This window comes from Muscardinus avellanarius (assembly GCF_963383645.1).
Source record: "Muscardinus avellanarius genome assembly, chromosome: 6".
In the NCBI taxonomy this organism is placed as follows: Eukaryota; Metazoa; Chordata; class Mammalia; order Rodentia; family Gliridae; genus Muscardinus; species Muscardinus avellanarius.
Window position 1 is genome coordinate 24,064,267 of NC_137791.1, and position 19,582 is coordinate 24,083,848.

General features: G+C 34.1%; 1 protein-coding gene across 3 annotated transcripts in view; it reads right to left on the reverse strand.

The window, feature by feature from the left end:
* The window catches only part of FBXW7 (F-box and WD repeat domain containing 7), a gene marked incomplete at both ends in the record, with an annotated part of 113,180 nt that overhangs the window by 15,824 nt on the left and 77,774 nt on the right, over window positions 1–19,582 (reverse strand). For 2 of the 3 annotated variants that reach the window (XM_080697438.1, XM_080697440.1), the window contains 2 exons: window positions 9,773–9,914; window positions 12,652–12,734. In XM_080697438.1, the coding sequence (XP_080553564.1) occupies window positions 9,773–9,914; window positions 12,652–12,734 (225 nt within the window). Of the gene's footprint in view, window positions 1–9,772; window positions 9,915–12,651; window positions 12,735–14,919; window positions 15,181–19,582 lie in introns of those variants that run through there. The other variant, XM_080697439.1, reaches the window with a different exon arrangement.

Below are 19,582 nucleotides of genomic sequence, written 5' to 3' on the forward strand. Positions count from 1 at the left end.
GAAGCCAGCCGTGCTGGTTTAAGAGACCCTGTTTCCAAATAAAAAAAAATATTTTAAAAAATAGGTGTGGGAGTGTAGCCTGGAAGTAGAAGGGTTTCCACCACCACCACACACACACACACACACACACACACACAAAAAAAAAAAATTATATATATATATATATATATCAAAGGAGAGTGAGAAATAAATTGTTATACTACAGAGAAACAACAACAAAATAATTACACTTAAAAAATGTGATTTCCTTTAAAACAACACCAGGAGCCGGGCCAGGTGGTGCATGCTTGTAATCCCAGCATTTGGAGGCTGAGACAGGAGGATCGTGGTTTAAAGATGGCCTCAGCTACTACTGAGGCCCTTTGCAACTCAATGAGACCCTGTTTCAGAATAAATAAAAAATAGGGCTGGGGGTGTATCCGGGAGGTAGAATGTCCCTTGGTTCTATCCCCAGTACCAATAAGTAAGTAAGTAAGTAAGTAAGTAAATAAATAAATAAATAAATAAATAAATAAATAAATAAAACAACACCAGGGATTATTTTTTTAAAATTCCCACTGAGGAACACCTATAGAAAAAAATCACATTCTTAAAAAAACAACAACACAAGTACCATGTGAATAATTTAAAATGTTGGAATTTACAATAACCATGCAAAACATTTAAGTAACCTCACGATACTCCTGTGAGAAAGTATCCTTGAGCAGACCTTTGTTTCTGCAAAACTATGCCTACGGAAGTATCACTGTGAGACATTATAGCCATTTCTGAAGTAGGTGCATATAAAATAAAAAAGTGAGGTTTGGAGCTAAAAAGATCTACATTTTGATACTCTATTTCTTGCTTATAAAAGAAAACCTAAATTTAGTAACATAGAAAATGTAGTAATTGAAAATTGAGAAAATTCAGCACAGAGTCATTCATTACTCAGAATACTGTGTGTGTGTGTGTGTGTGTGTGTGTGTGTGTGTGTGTGTGTGTGTGTTTAACTGAAGATTGAACTCAGGGATGCTCTACAACTGAGCCATACCCTCGTTTTATATTTTTAATTTTGAGACAGGACCTCACTAAGTTGCCTACACTGGCCTAGAACTTATGATTCTCCTGCCTCTACCTCCCAAGTGCTAGGATTATAGACATGTGCCACTGTACCAGCTCTAAAAATATTTAATTTTAATTGTACTGTGGATTGAACCCAGGGGTATGCCACCTCTGCACTATATCCCCAGTATTATTTTATTTTTTATTTCGAAACAGGGTCTCACTAAGTTGCAGAGAACCCCAGTAAGTTGCTGAGGCTGGCTGTGAATCTGTGGTTCCTCCTGTCTCAGCCTCCCAAGTACTGGGATAACAAGTGTGCAGCACCATGCCTGGCTTCCAAGTACATTTAAAATAATTTTCAAAACTATTTACCCCTTTAGAATCTACAATGAACATCATCTCTTTTTATCTTATAAAGTACAGATATAGCTGGGTGTGGTGGTGCACATTTGTAATCCCAGAATTTGGGAGGCGGAGACCGGAGGATCACCATTCATAGACAGCCTCAGCTGCCCTTCCTAACTTGGTGAGACCCTCTTTCAAAAATAAAAGGACAAAGGGGGGCGGGGGGCTTGAGTGTGGCGTGGAGGTAGAATACCCCTGGGTTCCAGCCCCAGACTGCAAAATAAATAAATAAATAAATAAATAATAAAGTACAGATATAGTAAAAGTACAAACATTTTAAGAGTGTTAACTATTTTCCTAATACACTCATTCTATTTTACTTATAAATATATGGAACAACAGGCTCCAGGAAATTGTGTCTTTTCCTTTTATTTTCACACATACATATATTTGGAGGATTCATCTTGAGTACTTAACTTGAATCTTCTTTGGTTAGAGTCTTTATACATAAACATTTAAAATATTATGTACATATGTATATATACACTTGATCAATTAAATGCATTCAAGTATTTTGTTGGTCTCCCTCCAACAAATTGTAAAACGTAGCTGTTTGACAATGTGATCCATCGCTACTCATCTCTGACCATTTAGTGTAATTAGTGTAAACTTGCTGACTTGTTGATTTATAACCCTCACAGATTTGAGGGAGGTTTCTTTTATATGGTGCTCCTTTCCATCTACATATATCATGGTGGATTTGTGGACACTACTACAGTAAGGACATGCTCACTTGGGGGATGGATAAGTATGCTGGCTTTAATTAAAATGTGGCTTTAATAAAGGCATTTAATAGAATAATTTTAGAGCCGGGCGTGGTGGCACATGCTTGTAATCCCCATACTTGGGAAGTTGAGACAGGAGGATCACACAGGTTCGAACCCAGCCTCAGCTACTTAGTGAGGCTCTCAGCAACTTAGTGAGACCCTGTTTCCAAATAAAATATAAAAAAGGTCTGGGAGTATAGCCCGGAGGTAGAAAAGCCCCTGGGTTCCACCCCCAGTACCACACACACAAAAAAGAATAATTTTAGGATAAACTTAGTAATATCCTTTGTTAAAATGAATATTTAAAAAGTATTCTGGATATGTTCATGGTTAGATTTTGATATAAAAAGATATTTTATGCAAATTTCTATAATAAGAAGACAAATCTTTCATGTATGAGTTATACTAACAAATGTAACTATTTCTAGTTTAAGGTAATAAAACTCTACATGTTTGTTTTTTCAACTAATTATTAGTTTTTTCAAAATGAAAGGAATGAAAAATAGTATCAATATACAATATTTAAATGCTAATAGTTGAGAAACAGTTTTTATCAAGTCTTTGAGAGAACAGGGTATAGAACAGAAAAATAAACCAGAAGAGAAGATTAAAATAACAAATTCAGATCTTGGGTATATAAAATTGTCAAAAATTTCTATATATTTATGACAAAGTCCATAAAAATTATGACTATATAAATGTTTAAGACTCTAAACAGTATTTTAAACAATATTTTAATTTTGTTTTAAAAGAGCATTTGATTTAAAAGGAGTCAAAATTAAACTGTCTCAAATTACATAAGCATTCAATAGATGTTACTTTGAGATATATTATTGAAAAGCACATGGCTGACAAAGATGAGTAACATAGGCTAACTACATACTAATTGAGACTGTCTCCATGGACCACACTAATTCAACAGTCTAATTATTTAAATCATATCTCTTAGGTGAGTCCAACAAAGGTCTGGGCCATTCAGACAGTCCTCTCTGCAAACCGGATCTGCTCCCTGAACTCCAGGCCTGTATGTAAAAATCACTTCCTCAATGTCTATTCTTGGATATATAATAGAAACTTAATGTGTTAATGATCTTTATTTCTAATTCTGCCTTCCATAGTGCCCTCATTTCAGTAAAACAACTCTGCTGTACTAGTTGTTAAGGCTGAAATCTCTGGAGTCATTGCGGACTCGGCCCTTTCTCACACCATCAGATGGCTCTGACCCAAATGAATTCTATGGCCTCAAGCTGCAAAACCTGGCAGGATCTGACCACGACTACACTGGCCTAAGCTCCTAGTAGCTCTCACCTACATTCTTTGTATAATATCCTGATTATTCTTCCAGGCTCCTACCCTTGCTCTCCTTGTCCTATTGTCTACAGAGTACTCATAATACTGTTAAAAGTCACTTTTCTAGGCCAGGCGTGGTGGCGCACACACGTAATCCCAGCATTTGGGAGGCTGAGACAGGAGGATTGGGGTTGGAGGGCAGCCTTAGCTCTTAGTGAGGCCTTATGCAACTCAGTGAGACATTGTTTCAAATAAAGAATAAAAAATATGGGTGGGAGTGTAGCTCAGAGGTAGAATGTCCCTGGGTTCCATCCCCAGTACTGCTAAAAAAAAAAAAAAAAAAAAAAAAAAAAAAAAAAAGTCACTTTTCTGCTTAAAATCTTCTTTTGGCTTCCCACTTCAGTGAAATAAGAACCAAAGCCTTTAGGTTGGCCCACAGGGTTCTAAATTTCCTATTCCTTTCCCTCTTGTTTACTCTGCTCTGCCTCACACATTCTTTCTGCGCCTCAAACACTTCAGACACGTTCTGCTTCAGAGCCTTTCACTTGCTGTTCCCTGGTACACTGGACTCTAAGACCTACAAGGTTCCCTCCCTTCCTTCTCCCTCCTTTCCCTGGACAACTTTTTAAAAATGGAAGCCATAAAGATTTTAAAGATAAAAAATGAAAATATTGGAGTCATAAAAAAATGACAACCAGTTTTAAACTCTCATCTCATCTCCTGTCTAGAGTGTAAATTCCATGAAAAAGCATTTCTGATGTTTTATTTACTATTATATCCCAGACCCAAAGTAGGGCCAAGTACAAAGTAGGTCTTCAATCAATATTTGTGGAATAAGTTCCAAAAGATAAAGGAATTACTACACCAATGCTATCTCAAAAACTTCCAGAGAGTGCTTCTCTTCTTCTATTTATATTTAATGACATCAACTAGGACTTGCTTGCTTAGTCTGATTCCAAGAATGTTTTCAAATTTTGTATTTACGAGATTGAGCAGAAAGAGAATTATGCATTAACTTGAAAACTCTGAAGTTGGGGTCAAGATGTAGCTTAGGGGCAAAGCGGCACTCTGGGTTCGATTCCTGATTCCAAAAAGACAAAAAAAAAAAAAAAAAAAAAAACCAAAACAACAACAACAACAACAACAACAAAAACAAACCCTTTGAAAACCCTGAAGTTATATTAAAACAAAAAGAACAATATCCTCCAACAACTTTTATGGGGAAAAGTGGAAAAGGGTATTGTATTGAGAACCAGGAAATTCAGATTTGAGAGGATAAACAGTCACTAACAAGTTACAATTTAACTTCTTCAAGACTTAGTTTCTTTATCTGCAAAAGTGTTGAATAACATTGAAAATTGTTATTTCACTTTTGTATGAGAACAAAACTAAACACCCTCTTTTGGCCTTTCATGGTAAAGTTACGCAGGGACATACTGAATAGGTAAAACATTACAGGGTTAGGAAGGATCAAGAAAAGGCAAAATTTAATTCATGGCAAAACTACAAATGCAAATTTGGAAATTTCCCCATGGAAATACTTATTTCAGGTAAATTACAGCACACAGGTAGCAGAGAAGAATAGATGGGCTACTCAACTATAACCAGGAGCCTGGATTTCACTGTGGAAAGGTATGAAAGTCCCTTAGCTAATACTTAATTAGTCCTAGTCTCAGAGACCCTACCTCCATTATAATGGATCAAGGGATATAGAAATCACAGACTCTCCATCAGAGAAGCTCACTCGGTGATCATGAAGTGGCCGAGGACATTTTATTTTCTAAACAACCCATCCAGTGTTGATATAAGTGATTCACAAGCCAACACCAGGACTACTCATTGGTCTGGGTGATCCTCAGTGACCCAGTCATACAGCGTATTTTATGACCTTCGGTAGTACTGCACCCAAGTTTCACATGGTAAAGAGCTCCTTCTCAACCGCCTCCAGGGTGGTCAGTCCAGTCTCTGGAACAGCTCCCACCCCACCACAGGCCATTCGAATCGCTAAGTTCAAATTAAGTAAAAAGGTGCCTTAAAGAACATGATCCACGTTTTACTTTCTGAAGAAACCAAGAATCAGTCTGTTTTTACTTTTATGCAAAAGTCTTCAAAATATTAAATATTAAAATATCTTCCTTTAGTCTTCTCTGACTAAACATATAACTTCAACTCATTCATAGAAAGCATAACAAGGTTTCTTAATCATACTGTAACAAATTTAGTTTTAAAGTGATAATACATCCATTTCCCTTAGCATTGTCCTACAGGTTTTAATCTTTTGTTGACTAGCAAATAAAAATTAAATAAAATTAATCAGACTATGTGTACAGTTTCTAAGTGTGAGTATTAAACTTGATTAACTCCTTCAATATTCCATTTTAAGTATCAAAACAAGCATATTTTATCATTTTTATTGAATGTAACATGCTTTCAAAGAATGTTAATAGCCTTAATGCAAATGTGTTTTGGTTTAAAATAACATAAAAATAATTACACATATAGCATTAAGGCTCTTGAACATAATTTCTTCAATCCTCATAATAAAATGTGAAGCTAGTATATTTAATAGCCCCTTTTAAGACCAGAGAAAACTGAAGCCCACAAAAAGTGTTTTTCTTGACCAGTGAAGGAAATTAACATTTATGGAGTCTCCACTATATTGCCAAGTATAGCTTTAAAAACATCTACATGTTTTCTCCCTTTTGATAACTTCTTAGTGTTATATTTTCTTTATGAAATAGGAAAACAAAGAAAAGGCAAGTTACATAACATTGATAAAATTACTCGTTATAAAAAAGCAAAGCTAAAATTTCAATTAAGAGCTTTTCCATGTAGGTCATATGTGTTTATTCTTTTGAGATGCCTCTGAATATAAAATTTCACTGCAAAACAATGTTCACACTATTAGTGTTTTTACATAGTCTAAAATTTTCAAGCCAAGAAACCACATATTAACATTCCAATGACATAAACAAAAATTACCAACCCTCTCCCTCAAAATTAACAATCTGAAGCATCGATCTAGATGTGAAAAAGAAATAGAATCCATCGGCACTAAAAATTCAAACAGTACAAAATTTCTGTTTTGTTTTTGTCTTCAATTTGCACTTCTATTTTATAGTGGCACCCTGATTCAATTTCCTTTTATCCAAAATGGTGTATTATTTGTCCTCATTCATTTTACAAACTGAGTACAGAGTTTTTTGGTAGACTAGATGAAGCTGGACCAAAACAATGCTGTATCACTGCCTTAGGAGCAGTAGGAGGACAGTAAGGGAACACGGTCTCCCATTTTGCTTGTTATGCAACAGGAAAGTTATCATTAAAGGCCCCACAGTGAATCTGTAGAAGCCATGCCAGTTTAATTAGCCCTCAATTGTACTGCAGAGGTCAACTCATGGCTCCCCTACTTTAATATGAAATATCTATCTATGGGCTAGGCATTAAGGCATTCTAAACCCTTAGGCAAGGCATTCATTTCTAGATATGTCAGCACCAGCCTTGAAAAAAAGGGGCAGTGTAGAGTGTACAACAACAAGGTCCTGGGTGTGTCAGAGAGACACGGTGCTCGAAAGATTAAGGTCCTGATCCTGATCCACCTGGCAAACTGACCTTTCACTGCTACAGATTTGTTTACTACAGAATGTTTATCTGGAAAAAAATTCTAATTGTCTATCTGCAGGCCTAATTTCATGTTATTTCTGGTAACTAAGAACAGGTTTTCTTCATTGTACATACTTTTCATATGAAAAAAAAATCAAATGCCTTTATGGGACCAAACGCAGGCCTAACTGTTGTCTTCAATTTATTGAGTCTCAGTAACTCTAAGAAACAGGTTTTGGTTTGGTTTTAGTTTCTGCAGCTAATGTTTCTGAAACTGGGATGCATCTAAATAAATCTGTGGAGTCTCATTTGACAAAATACAGCAAGTGGTAATATTTGGACATGTTATTAAGGAAAGCATGAGCTATTTGAACAAGAAAGCATTGAATAAAGGACTTTCTAAAATGCCCTCACTACAAAATAAAGCATAAATGCTCCAACGATAGATCAATATTAGAAGCAGCTCCCTTAAAATTGGCAAATATCCTAAATGGCTAGAAAAGAACATTTTGGTACTCTGAAATGCTAGGGAAAAAAATGAGTCCTATCACATAAAAATAAATCTTCAGATAGAAATAAATCTTTTCATATAAATAATAAACATTTTGTAGGCTATTTATAACTATATGCTAATAGTATAATTTTCAATCATGTTGGTATTTTCTTACAAAAATGGTAAAAAATCAGCTCTGAAATAGTCTCAAGTGTCGTACTGCTCACACTTCCAAGCATGTATAGTCACGACAACACACACATTCCCATGTCCTTAGCTTAACCACAGATGGCAGAAAATTTTAAATATTTTAAGACTATAAATGTTTAAATTTATATTTCTTCTAAAAGGAGAGGGCAAAATACAAACAAATTTAGAATTCTGAGGGCATGCATGGGAAAATAAAAATTTTAATTTAAAAAACATCATGAAAATGAGGTAAAACGTATGTAGGAGGAAGAGAGAGGGTAGAAATAATCCTTGTAGAACAGGTATGGTCAATCAACAAATAACTGCGACAACTTAAAAAGTAATGCTTTGTGGTTATAGTTGATCAACATTTGAATAACAATAAAATATAACTATAATTCTCTAACCCCGAGACTCTTAACCGTAGTACTACTGACATTTGGGGCTGGATAATTCTTTGTTGTGGGAGGCTTTTACATTGCCTCTGTCCATGGTGCCTGCAGTGTCACACCTCCCACCCTCTCAACCAAAACCACCTTCAGACAACACTGTCTCAACTAGGGGAAAAGCCAAACCCTGTTGAGAACCAGGACTCTAACTCAAGACTTGCAGTTAGCAACCCTTCACCCTCCTCTCCCCAACATTCTAGTGTTTCTGAAATCACCTAAAGGGTAGAAAATAAATTTTAAAATCCATTTTAAAGCAATACTGCTTCAAGTAGGTTTTCCAGCTATAGATGGGGAAAAAAATGAGACATACATTTTGTTATTGCCTAAGTATTTAAAATATTAGAATTTCTATAAAAGGATTTAATAATCTGAAATACCAAATAAAATGTTTTTCAAAATTTATTTTCTTATGAATTCATTACATAACCAACCATTCAAGCATCCAGAGGTAGAGAAACACATTCAATCATATTAGTGTGTCTAATATCTTTATATAATTTATATTATTTACTATTTGCAAATAAAATTGAGTGCTTAATCCACACCAACTATTTAGCTAACCACTTGAGATATATATGTATTGCCTAACAGGAAGGAGAGACAAATCAACTTAATATCAGGATCTCACATTATATATTCTTTTTTTTTCTTTTTTTTTTTGCGGTACTGGGGATGGAACCCAGGAGCATTCTACCGCTGAGCTATACTTTCAACCTTATCTTTTTTTTATTTTGAAACAGGGGTCTCCCTGAGTTGTAAAGGGCCTCACTAAGTAACTGAGGCTGTCTTCAAACCGCAATCCTCTTGTCTCAGTCTCCCAAATGCTGGGATTACAAGTGTGCGCCACCACGCCCAGCTTATAAAACCCTTAAGTACTGTGTGAATATATGCCATTGTCAACATGATCCACATTCTGATGTGACACGATAGTGCACCAATAAAATAAAATTTAAAAAATAAAATTCTTAGTATTCAAGGTTTGGTTGTAACCAATCCTCCTTGTAAATGTTCAAATAATTTAAATACTAGTGAAAGACAGTTATCAGAATTTGACCAAACTAAGCTATCTACAAGCATGGCACAGAGAAGAAGCTGCATCAACCTACAAGGGCGTAGTGATGGATAATTCACCTGACAGAAGACTCACCATTTTCAAGTGTACACTTCAGTGTTTCCCAGCACACTCACCTTGCATTTACCTATCAACATTTCCAGAACACTTCTATCACCCAAAAAGAAACCCTGTACCTATTAGAAGTGAGTCCCAATCCCATTCTCCCATCACTACCTGGCAACCACTAATCTACTTTCTGTTTCTATGAGCTTGCCTATCTTGGTCATTTTATGTGAACAGAATAAATAGAATCAATATGTGGCCTTTTGTGCTTGGTTTCTTTCACTTAGCATAATGTTTCCAAGATTTATTTATGGCATAACATGTAATAGTACTTCATTTTGTTTTTTTATGCCTGAATAATTCTTTGTTCTTTAAAGCACTTAAGTGAAACTTTAAGTAGCATGTGTACATATGTCACCTGAAACATTTTCAGCCATTCTTGGAGGCCTGTAGGTGGTTGGACAGATGTAATCCGGCGTCGTTGCTGCCCTTGGCCATTGGCTGCTCTCAGGTCCCCAAAAGTTGTTGGTGTTGCTGAACATGGCACGAGCCCAGTGGTGCTACATAAAAAAAAAAAAAAAAAGATAGATATTTACTTAGAATAATGAACTCTGATTTAATAAGAATGATGACCTGGCATATTTCAAACATCAATCCAATTATTCCTTTTATTTGCTTATTCCCAGAGAGCATGGGTACACAAAACCTATTTTGCTATTCTTAGAGTAAGTTTCCTCCCTCCTACATAACCACCTGTTATTATCCCAGCAATGCTAAATGCAACCAAATGACAGAATCTCTATGGCAAAACTGCAAGTCACTGATACATACAAAAAATGTTAAAATATTTCCTTAGATCTGGGGAGTGTGGCTCGGTGGTAGAGCATGTGCTTAAGCATATATGAGGTTCAATCCCTACCAATAAATAAAAACAACTAACCAATTAAAATATTTCCTTAGAGTATATATGCCTCACTTCAATAAACTGGTCTTGTTTTCTTTATAAAAAAAAGTAATGTGGGACTACTAATGCTATAAAAAAATCCAGATATAGAAATAATATTCAAATATTTCAGATTTCACCAGTCACACAATTCCTTAAGTTTGCCTCAGATGTCTTCAAATTACTTATAATTACTTATAAATATTTATGTATTGCTCTTCATTTTTACTATTATAAATAAAGCTTAAGTAAAATATTTGTTAAAAATCTTCCTTGATTAGAAATATAGTTATTCAAAGGTATTCAGAACTTATAGGCAAAAATTAAGTGAGATTTATTTATAAATAAGTGAGATTAACTTTGCAAAAATTAAACAAACCTCAAACTAAATCCTATAATTGATAAAATGAAGGAATAAACTAGATGATCCAGCTATATGTTTGCCTAACTCTTCTAACATGACTAACCAATAGCAGAAAGAACATATTTACAACTATTATTAGTATATTAAGGCTTTCCTTTCTAACTTCCGTATCTAATTATTTAACTCAAGATAAATACTGAGTGTTCCTATTTTTTTTTATAAATCTTTTAACAAAATTACATTTGTAAAGTAATCCTCAATTCTGTGGGCTATAATAAAAAGTGTTTTAAATCCAAATATATGCAAATTATATCATAACAGTATCAAGCACTGATAAAGTGCTGATGACACAATCCCCCAATAATTCTATCCAAGGTATCTCCTTTTTTTAGATGAAATCTTGATCAAAATATTTTACAGAAAAATCTTTATACCTCCCCCCCTTTTAGCTCTTAATACACATTTAAGACAATATCTAACATTCAACAATTAAATCTACCCTTTCTTCTTTCAAAATCAAAGGCAAATTTATCTTTCTCATTTTTGAAAGTAAAAGAGAATGTTCTTATTACTTAAATTTTATAAATTTTTAATCTATATTTTTAAAATTTCCATTAAAAATGAAGTCAGTTTCAGTTTCATATTATTATCTGTCAAAAATATCACAAAACAGTAACATTGATAATTGATAAAATCTCTAAAAGAACATGAAAATAAATATCCCATTGGGTCTAATTTTGCTATAGATATACTTTATCAAGGCTAGAAGGAAAGCAAAATCAAGTGGTTAGTTTTACTTGTCTCTATCCCTCCACACCCTCTGGTGGAAGTGTGAAAATACAATAAATTATCGAAAGGCAAAGAGGGAAAGGGAATAGGACAGTCAACATGAGAAAACTCACACAGGAAAACCATTCCTCAACAACTGGGAGACGGCCTTGGTTTTTACTTCTGCATCGTCTCTCCAGTATTTTGTATGTGAAATTATTCTAATTATTGTGATTTCTAAATTTCAAATTACAGTATTTAAAATAAATATTTTCCATAACTGAATGAAGTAAAAATAAACTGTTTCTCTGAAGGAGTTAAAAAGGGGGATATAATTTGTAATAATGTTCAATTAAAAAAAACTCTTGTATCTGGGCAATTTTAATTTTATTACGTCACATAGAATAAAAATAACTCTAAATTAAAATAGTTGTAGAAAAAAAGAAATGTCATAACCATAAAGTTCTTAAGGTTTCTATTGCTAACTTCCAATCAGTTATTTGAAGAGACAATAAAAAAAGACCCCCCCCCCGAAAAAACCTAGGACACTTTTGTCATTTAAATTTTAAAATGCAGCATTCCAAGTAACATCCAAAGCCATTTTTAATTGGCTGGGTAAGAGATATTGTGCTTAAGTTAGCCTAATTAGCGTGAGAGGAGGAAAGTTTTATACTGATGCAAAACCCCAAAATGATGGACTAGAGCAGGAAACAAGAGTACAATTGTATTTAGTTGTTATGGAAACTATTCTATCCTACTGTGTAGAAATGTATGTTTAAAACCATAAGACATACCAACTCATAAGAAGGAGTAATTGGGATGTTTATTTCACTAATAAATTTATCTTCAGTTCTGCATGTGTACATATTTACCCTAGCACAGCTGTTGCTATAGTAACACAATACATTTGCTCATAATCATATTTTAGGTTTACTTTTTAGAATTATGTAAAAATTATATTTAAAATTTTTGTTCATAAGAAAACTTCTGCTTATGCCTTACTTCAATGTATTAATAACAAAATGCAAACTATATTGTTAGTCTATCTTCTCCCTATTTAAAGTAATGTATTTCCCAATTTTTAGTAATCTCAAAACATGTTAAATAGTACTGGTAATATTATTACTCTATGAGAATAAATAGAAAGAAATGCTTTTGAAGTTATCAACTCTACAAAATAAGAGAAGTATGAGAGAGAATTCATAACTACATTTAATATTACCTCGTATATTCTGAGACCTTGCATGGTTTCTTTCCCAAAGAAAAGGAGCGAGCCTCAGAACCATGGTCCAACTTTCTTTTCATCTGTAAGGTAAAATAAATAAGATTTTTTTTATAAAAATCACCTGCCCAACTATCAAATCTTGAGTTAGCATTGTTAATATTAAATTTTGTCCAGAATAAAAATTGATATTCATCATAGGTATATATATATTCCTTGACAGTAATGTGCCTTTCATGTTTTCCAGTTTAATAACCAACATAAGGAAAAAATCATGATAATCCAAACAGCAAAGAATCACATTTAACATGCCTTCCTCACTAATCTCCATTTTTACAATTTTTTTTAAAATTTAAGAATAACAAATTTCAAAATTTCAAAATCAGAAAAATGGAAGTAACTGAATTTTAAACACCCATATCATAATGAGAACATTAATAAAATAATCTTGAATACTGAGTAGAGCATAAAGCAATTTATATGGGTGAGAAGGACAGTAAGAAAAGATAAATCTATAAGAAGAGAGAAGTCTTTAGATGGTATAATAAGGCTGAGGGGAAAAGTCATCAATTGCTATATACACAGAGTATATATGGCTCTACTGACAGATACTCAAGAAAAATATTCTAACTTGAGACCAGAAAAGACTTGTAAAGAATGAATTATGCCTCTTTATAAGATATATCCAACATTTATAGTTTAAAGATGTTTCATATGCCATGTATACTACAAATATATTCAGAATTGTATTTTGTCAACGGCAATACTGAAGTATTTATTTTTACATTTCATTACTGGTTAATTGGGTTATCTGACTATATGTTCATTCTAAAGACAGAAAATAAAATCTGATAAGATTAAACTTTTTCTATGTGAACAATCTCTTTCAAATTTGCACCCACAAATTAATTATCGCATCAGTCCAAGTTATAGGGGGAAAGAAACCTAGAGTGATAGATAGCTGTTCTAATTTTTATAGTACGAATTTTGCGGCAGTCTTAGTTTCCTACCTATGGCTTCTCTTAGGACCACCATAACACAGCATGATGCTATATAAATACTAAAGAGAACTGAAGAAACTCAAAATCTTTTTGAGCCATACTGGATACTAAATACTTTGGTTTTACCATCATGAAACAAGTCTAATCAATACAGTTCTCTTATGGTATTAGGGGCTAGATATGAGGGTACAAGTCTATCTACAATTTATACCTTGGTTCATGAAAAAATGAAATTGGTCTGTTTTTTTTTCCCCTTCGGAAGTTTCTGTACTCACTACATTGATTTAAAGAGATCCCTCTTAAAAAATATTGTTTTCTTTCTCTAAATAATTTCATTAGAAAGCAAACAAATAATATAAAAGCTGTAATCTATAGGTAGCCACGTGCTTCCATGTGTATAATTTATAGATGCGCACATATATACATATTTGCAAACAAATTCATCAGGAAGGTCAGTCAGTACAAATTACCTTAAAATCAAGTTTTGTGAAAACTTTCACAGAATATTTTCATAAATATTATGACAAACTCTAAAATTCATTCTAATTAAGTCTGTAATATTGGCTCTCAGAAACTTCCCAGGATATCTTGTAAATACATTGGTGCAAAAGCAATTTACCACTAAAAGCAAACTTTATTTTCATCTTAGAGATTCTTCAACAAATAAAATCCTCAGAATAAAAATGCTCAAGAAAACCACTAAGAAGGTATTTTATTTTAAAAATATTTTATAAGATAAAGTACCTTCTCTGGGACCATGGAAGTCTTTTAATATAGTACTATTTACTGAAAATACTGACTTTAGAATTAATTCTGCAATATTTTGAGGGGCACAGAAAGTAAATCCTTTTAAATATAAATCCAAAATATTCAGATGATTATACACTTTGAGTTATCTAATGAAAAAAGAAAAAAATATATGAGGTATAAAAAATTGAAGGCAAAAGGTTCAGTAAAAGCCAACTAAGGACAGAATATTTCCAGGTCAGCATTTAACGGAGCCACATTTCTAAAGTCTCGATATATTTTTAGTGAAAAATTCTCAGGCTAAAATACTCATTTCATTTTAAATTTAAAGCTTTCCCCAGCTCTCACGTTCTCTTACCATTATTTGCTTACATTCATGAAATAAAACAGAATACCAGACATCCAGCCACCCACCAAAATTAGAGGATACTGCAGCCATCTCTGATGATACAGATTTTCCTTCTCAGGCAGGCACACACACACACAATCACACAGCACAGGAAGAAAACAGATTACTTACTTTGTAAAAAATCATTTTTAATGTGCCGTAGAAACCCATATTTTCTGTATTTTTCCCCTTCAGTAATTCTGTGCCCCCGTGTGTCCGGCTGCTTGGCAGTCTCTGACAATATAAACCTTTTTCAGGTAGGTATGTCACAGATTCTAATGTGGACATGCTCAGGCACGTCAGGAAAGGAAGATTAGGGAGCAGAACCGGCAACAAAACTCCACAGTAAAGGCAAAGGCAGCTCAGTATCAAACCGCTTCTCAGCACACACATACATACATGCAGCTCGACTGAGAAGAACTCGAGGGAATAATGAGAGAGAACGGAGAAGATTATTGGAGGAGACTATGCCCTGTCAAAGCCTTGACTGAACAGATTCCTCCCTCAGCAGCAGAGGGATCAGATTACATCTTCCCTTGAACACAGAATGGTGCAGTCCAGGATTCAGCAATGCAGACTGCACATCAATTATATGGTGATCCGCTCCAGGGAACCCGTAAGCACACAACGCACTGAACAGAGGGAGGATGTGGGCAGCAAAGAGACCGCCCCCACACGACAGCCCCTCTCCCCCTTCAAACTTTGAGGAGATTATTTTTATATTTTGTAAAACCAGCATTTTTGAAGAGTTTTAAATAGCAAGCAACATTTCCAGAACCAAGTTCTTCCAGAAACATTTTGAAAATTTAATATATTTTCACAAGCTCTCCCACCCCACAGAGGCAAAGCAGTCTATTTTCATTAACTGTCATCCTACTATGTTCCTGGCATGGACCAATCAGATTTTTTAAGTAGCTTGGACTATACAAAATGGGCAACCCCAACAAGAAAGATTAATATTCTTTGGGGGAACTGACAATAAAACCAGTTTGGAGCATATATAACATTTGTGGAAATTATGTATTAAATTACATTACAATTTGCATGTCTCGTATTAAGATTCCATGAAAATATTCTTTGCATTTCCCTTTCTTTCTTTCTTTCTTTCTTTTTTTTTTTTTTTTGGTGGTACTGGGGATGGAACCCAGAGGCTTTCTACCTCCGGGCTATACTCCCAGACCTATTTGATATTTTATTTGGAAACAGGGTCTCACTAAGTTGCTGAGAGCCTCACCAAGTAGGTGAGGCTGGCTTTGAACCTGTGCGATCCTCCTGTCTCAGCCTCCCAAGCGCGGGGATTAAAACCATGCGCCACCACGCCCGGCTTTCCATTTCATTTTTAAAAATACAGTTCTCAGGAAAATGACCACTCCATCAATTCTTAGTAATTGTGAGAACATATTTTTAAATAGATAAACAAATTAGTACTAACTAAATGTACAAAGTTTGTCTGAAAGACTATTTTCTCCAGAGGAAGCAAAAGTCATGCTCATTGGAGAGCCTTGCCTTGACTCTATTAATTTAACCTTGAGGAAAGAGGAGAGGAAAGAGGCGGCACTGGACTTCTACCTCCAAAATTATTTTAACAAAACACATTGCTTATCATTAAAAGTTATTTTACATAATAATAAAGGTACCCAAGTTGGCCTGAAGGCAACATTTTTCAAAGAATGACTACTGCCATCTAGATATTTCATCTTACAACTTGCTACAGAGCTAGCTTCAGAGGCAATTATAAGATTCCCTGGACTAGAAAGGCCCATTATTAAGGGTCTAGTTAATTAAGTCCTACCCTCCCTATTAACGGTCTTTATTACAAATAAACTGTGTGTCTATAGTAATTTAAAGTACTTAGAAAGTTTCCTTAAAAAAAAAAAAGAAATACTATTTGGATTTAATATTTTGTTATAGAGGTAAATTGCTTTCTTTATTAAAAATGATTCCAAAATCCTGTAAAAAGTATCATAATTTAAAAAACAAATATTTGCCTTTATAACTAAGACATTCAATTAATGTAATTTACCTTAAAATAAAAAATAAGATAATGTAAAACTTTATGAAGATATAAATATTGGATCTTCTGGAAATTATATAAAAATCTACCTGACTCTTAAATTGATTCTTTCCCTCAGAAATAATATGTATACATACTCATCAGAAGTTAAAGTTTTCTAAACAATCAACTGGCTCACTTCCAAAAGGAAGTTCTTTTTAAATTGAAACATCTTATACTCTGAAAACAAAACAAATATATATATATGCATATAATTGCTAGGAATAGACCCCAAAGCCTGTTTTATTAGAACTTCAGGACACTTATGATTTAGAAAAGAAAAAAAAAGGCTTTCCTTTCTATTCTAGGCTATCTAAAGAAAACAAATGTACAATGAACATCTGAAACTCCCACTATGTCATAGGACATGGAATACCAGTGATATAACTGTACTTTGATTTCAACTGAAATCCTGCTCTTTCTCTAGTTGAACTAACCTTCCAACCTAGGATGTTTAAAGATAAAATTTCTCTTGGTTTTGTATATTCAAAGAAATGTTCTTGTGGTTACATGGTTCCTACTATGGCTGTAAAGATACAGAGGAAAACCTGTTTTTCACGAATATCTGCTTATAAAAGTATGCATATTCATATTTTATTTTTGAATAAGTAGAAGATATATATATGGGCCAAAGGTCAAAATAATACATAAAAAAGTATACATTGATGACATGAACCTAGGGTCTTAGCACTTTTTTTGAGTAAGCATCTCCTTAGCATCCAAGTGCTAATTTGAAGTGTTAGAGTGCACGGACTACTGATGTTGGGGCCTGGTAGAAGGTTCAATCCCAGTAGCACACAAAAATGAGGCTGGGGGAGCAAAAAAGAAAAAAAAGTATACATCGATAAGTCTTTATATGCTCCATCTACAGGGTTCCCATTTGGGAATGATTTTTATTAACTTGTTTATCCATTAAATTAGAATTCCATATGGATAAAATACTAAAAGACCTTATTAAGTATTTAAACACTCTCCCTTATACTGTTTATAATTTTAACTATGAACCCAGAATTTTTTGTTTGTTTGTTTGTTTGTTTGTGGTACTGGGGATTGAACCTAGGGTCATTCTACCTCTGAGCTACACCCCCAGCCTTATTTTATTTTTGAAACAGTCTCACGAGGTTGATGAGTCTCATGAAGTTGCTGAGGCTATCCTTGAACCTGTGATCCTCCTGTCTCAGCCTCCCAAGAACTGAGATTACAGATCTGTGCCACCATACCCAGTTTGAACTAAGAATTTTCAAAGCAAAGCTAGTCAGCCAAACCTCTAAATGGATTTCAAAGTAATAGAATAAAAATTATCTTTAACATTTTCAAAGTGCTATCAAGGAAAATTACAATTACACCACTGTCATTAGAATCTATATGTGAACAATGCACTTGAAATCATCCTTAATTCCTATTTCTGGCAGCCTTGACTAAAACAGAGGTGTTTCTATCTCATATCTATACCCCTAGCCCTATTTTTGTTTTTTATTCTGAAACAAGGTTCTCACTATATGCTGAGGCTGGTCCCAAACCTGTGATCCTATTATCTTAGCCTCCCAAATCTGGGATTACAGGCATGCACCATTATACCCAGTTTGTCAGAAACATTTTAATCTTAGATCAATCCATAATGTAGGCTATAAAAGTATTTTATAAGTATTTATAAGAATTATTTTAGCTGGGCATGATGGCACATTCCTGTAATCCCAGTACTTGAGAAGCTGAGACAATAGGATCACAGGTCTGCAGCCAGCTTCGGCAACTTAGCAGGTCCTCCACAACTTAGTAAGACTGTTTCAAAATAAAAAATAAAATAGGGCTGAGGGTGTAGTTCAGAGGTAGAATGCTCCTGGGTTGAATCCTCTGTCTGATAAAAAGAAGTGTTTTATACCTTATTCTAAAATGCTGTATACTAAGTTCATTGAAAAAGTTGAATGAGTCAACCATTACAACTAAGAAAATACTTATGTTCATCATCCAAAATTTTAGAATATCTCAGTATATATTTTTTCATTATAATAGGCTAAATTTTCAAATAATTATAGCTCAGCAATAATCTTTTCTTTTTGGGGGTGCATTATAGTTTCAAATCATACTGTAAATCATAGTGATAATGACATATATACACACAGCACTTGGCAAGTTTACCCTGGCTCCCTCCCCATTTCCCCCCTTCCTCAGCGGCTATGGAGACTGACATTAGTATTCTCATATATGTATATAACGTCCAAAGTAGTGGTTCCTTCACTGAGCCTCTCTCTCCATCCTCCCTTTCCCCTAGACCACCTCCCTGGTTCCATTTTAGTTTCTCCTCCATTATCTGAAGCCCTCTCTGCTATTCTGATTACTCCCTAGCAACTGCTTATGAGAGAAAACACATGACCCTTCACTTTCTGTGACTGGCTAATCTCACTTACCATAATGTTCTCCAGGCCCATCCATTTTCCTGCAAATGACAATTCTGTTATTTATTGCTAAGTAGAATTCCATAGTGTGTGTATCCTACAATTTTATAATCCATTCATCTGTTGATGAACACTTCGGTTGGTTCCGTAATTTAAATTCTCCTATTCTGCATAAAACTATTTCTTGTGTTGACTAACAACCTATAATCATTATTGAACATCCATCAGCAAGGGAAAGGATCAAAAATGAGGTCCTAGAATATAGTCCATCAGTCAATTTGGACTCAATGCTCATCTTATCACAGTTCCTTTGAGCTAGGTTTATTAAAATGGATGGATGATAGTAGTA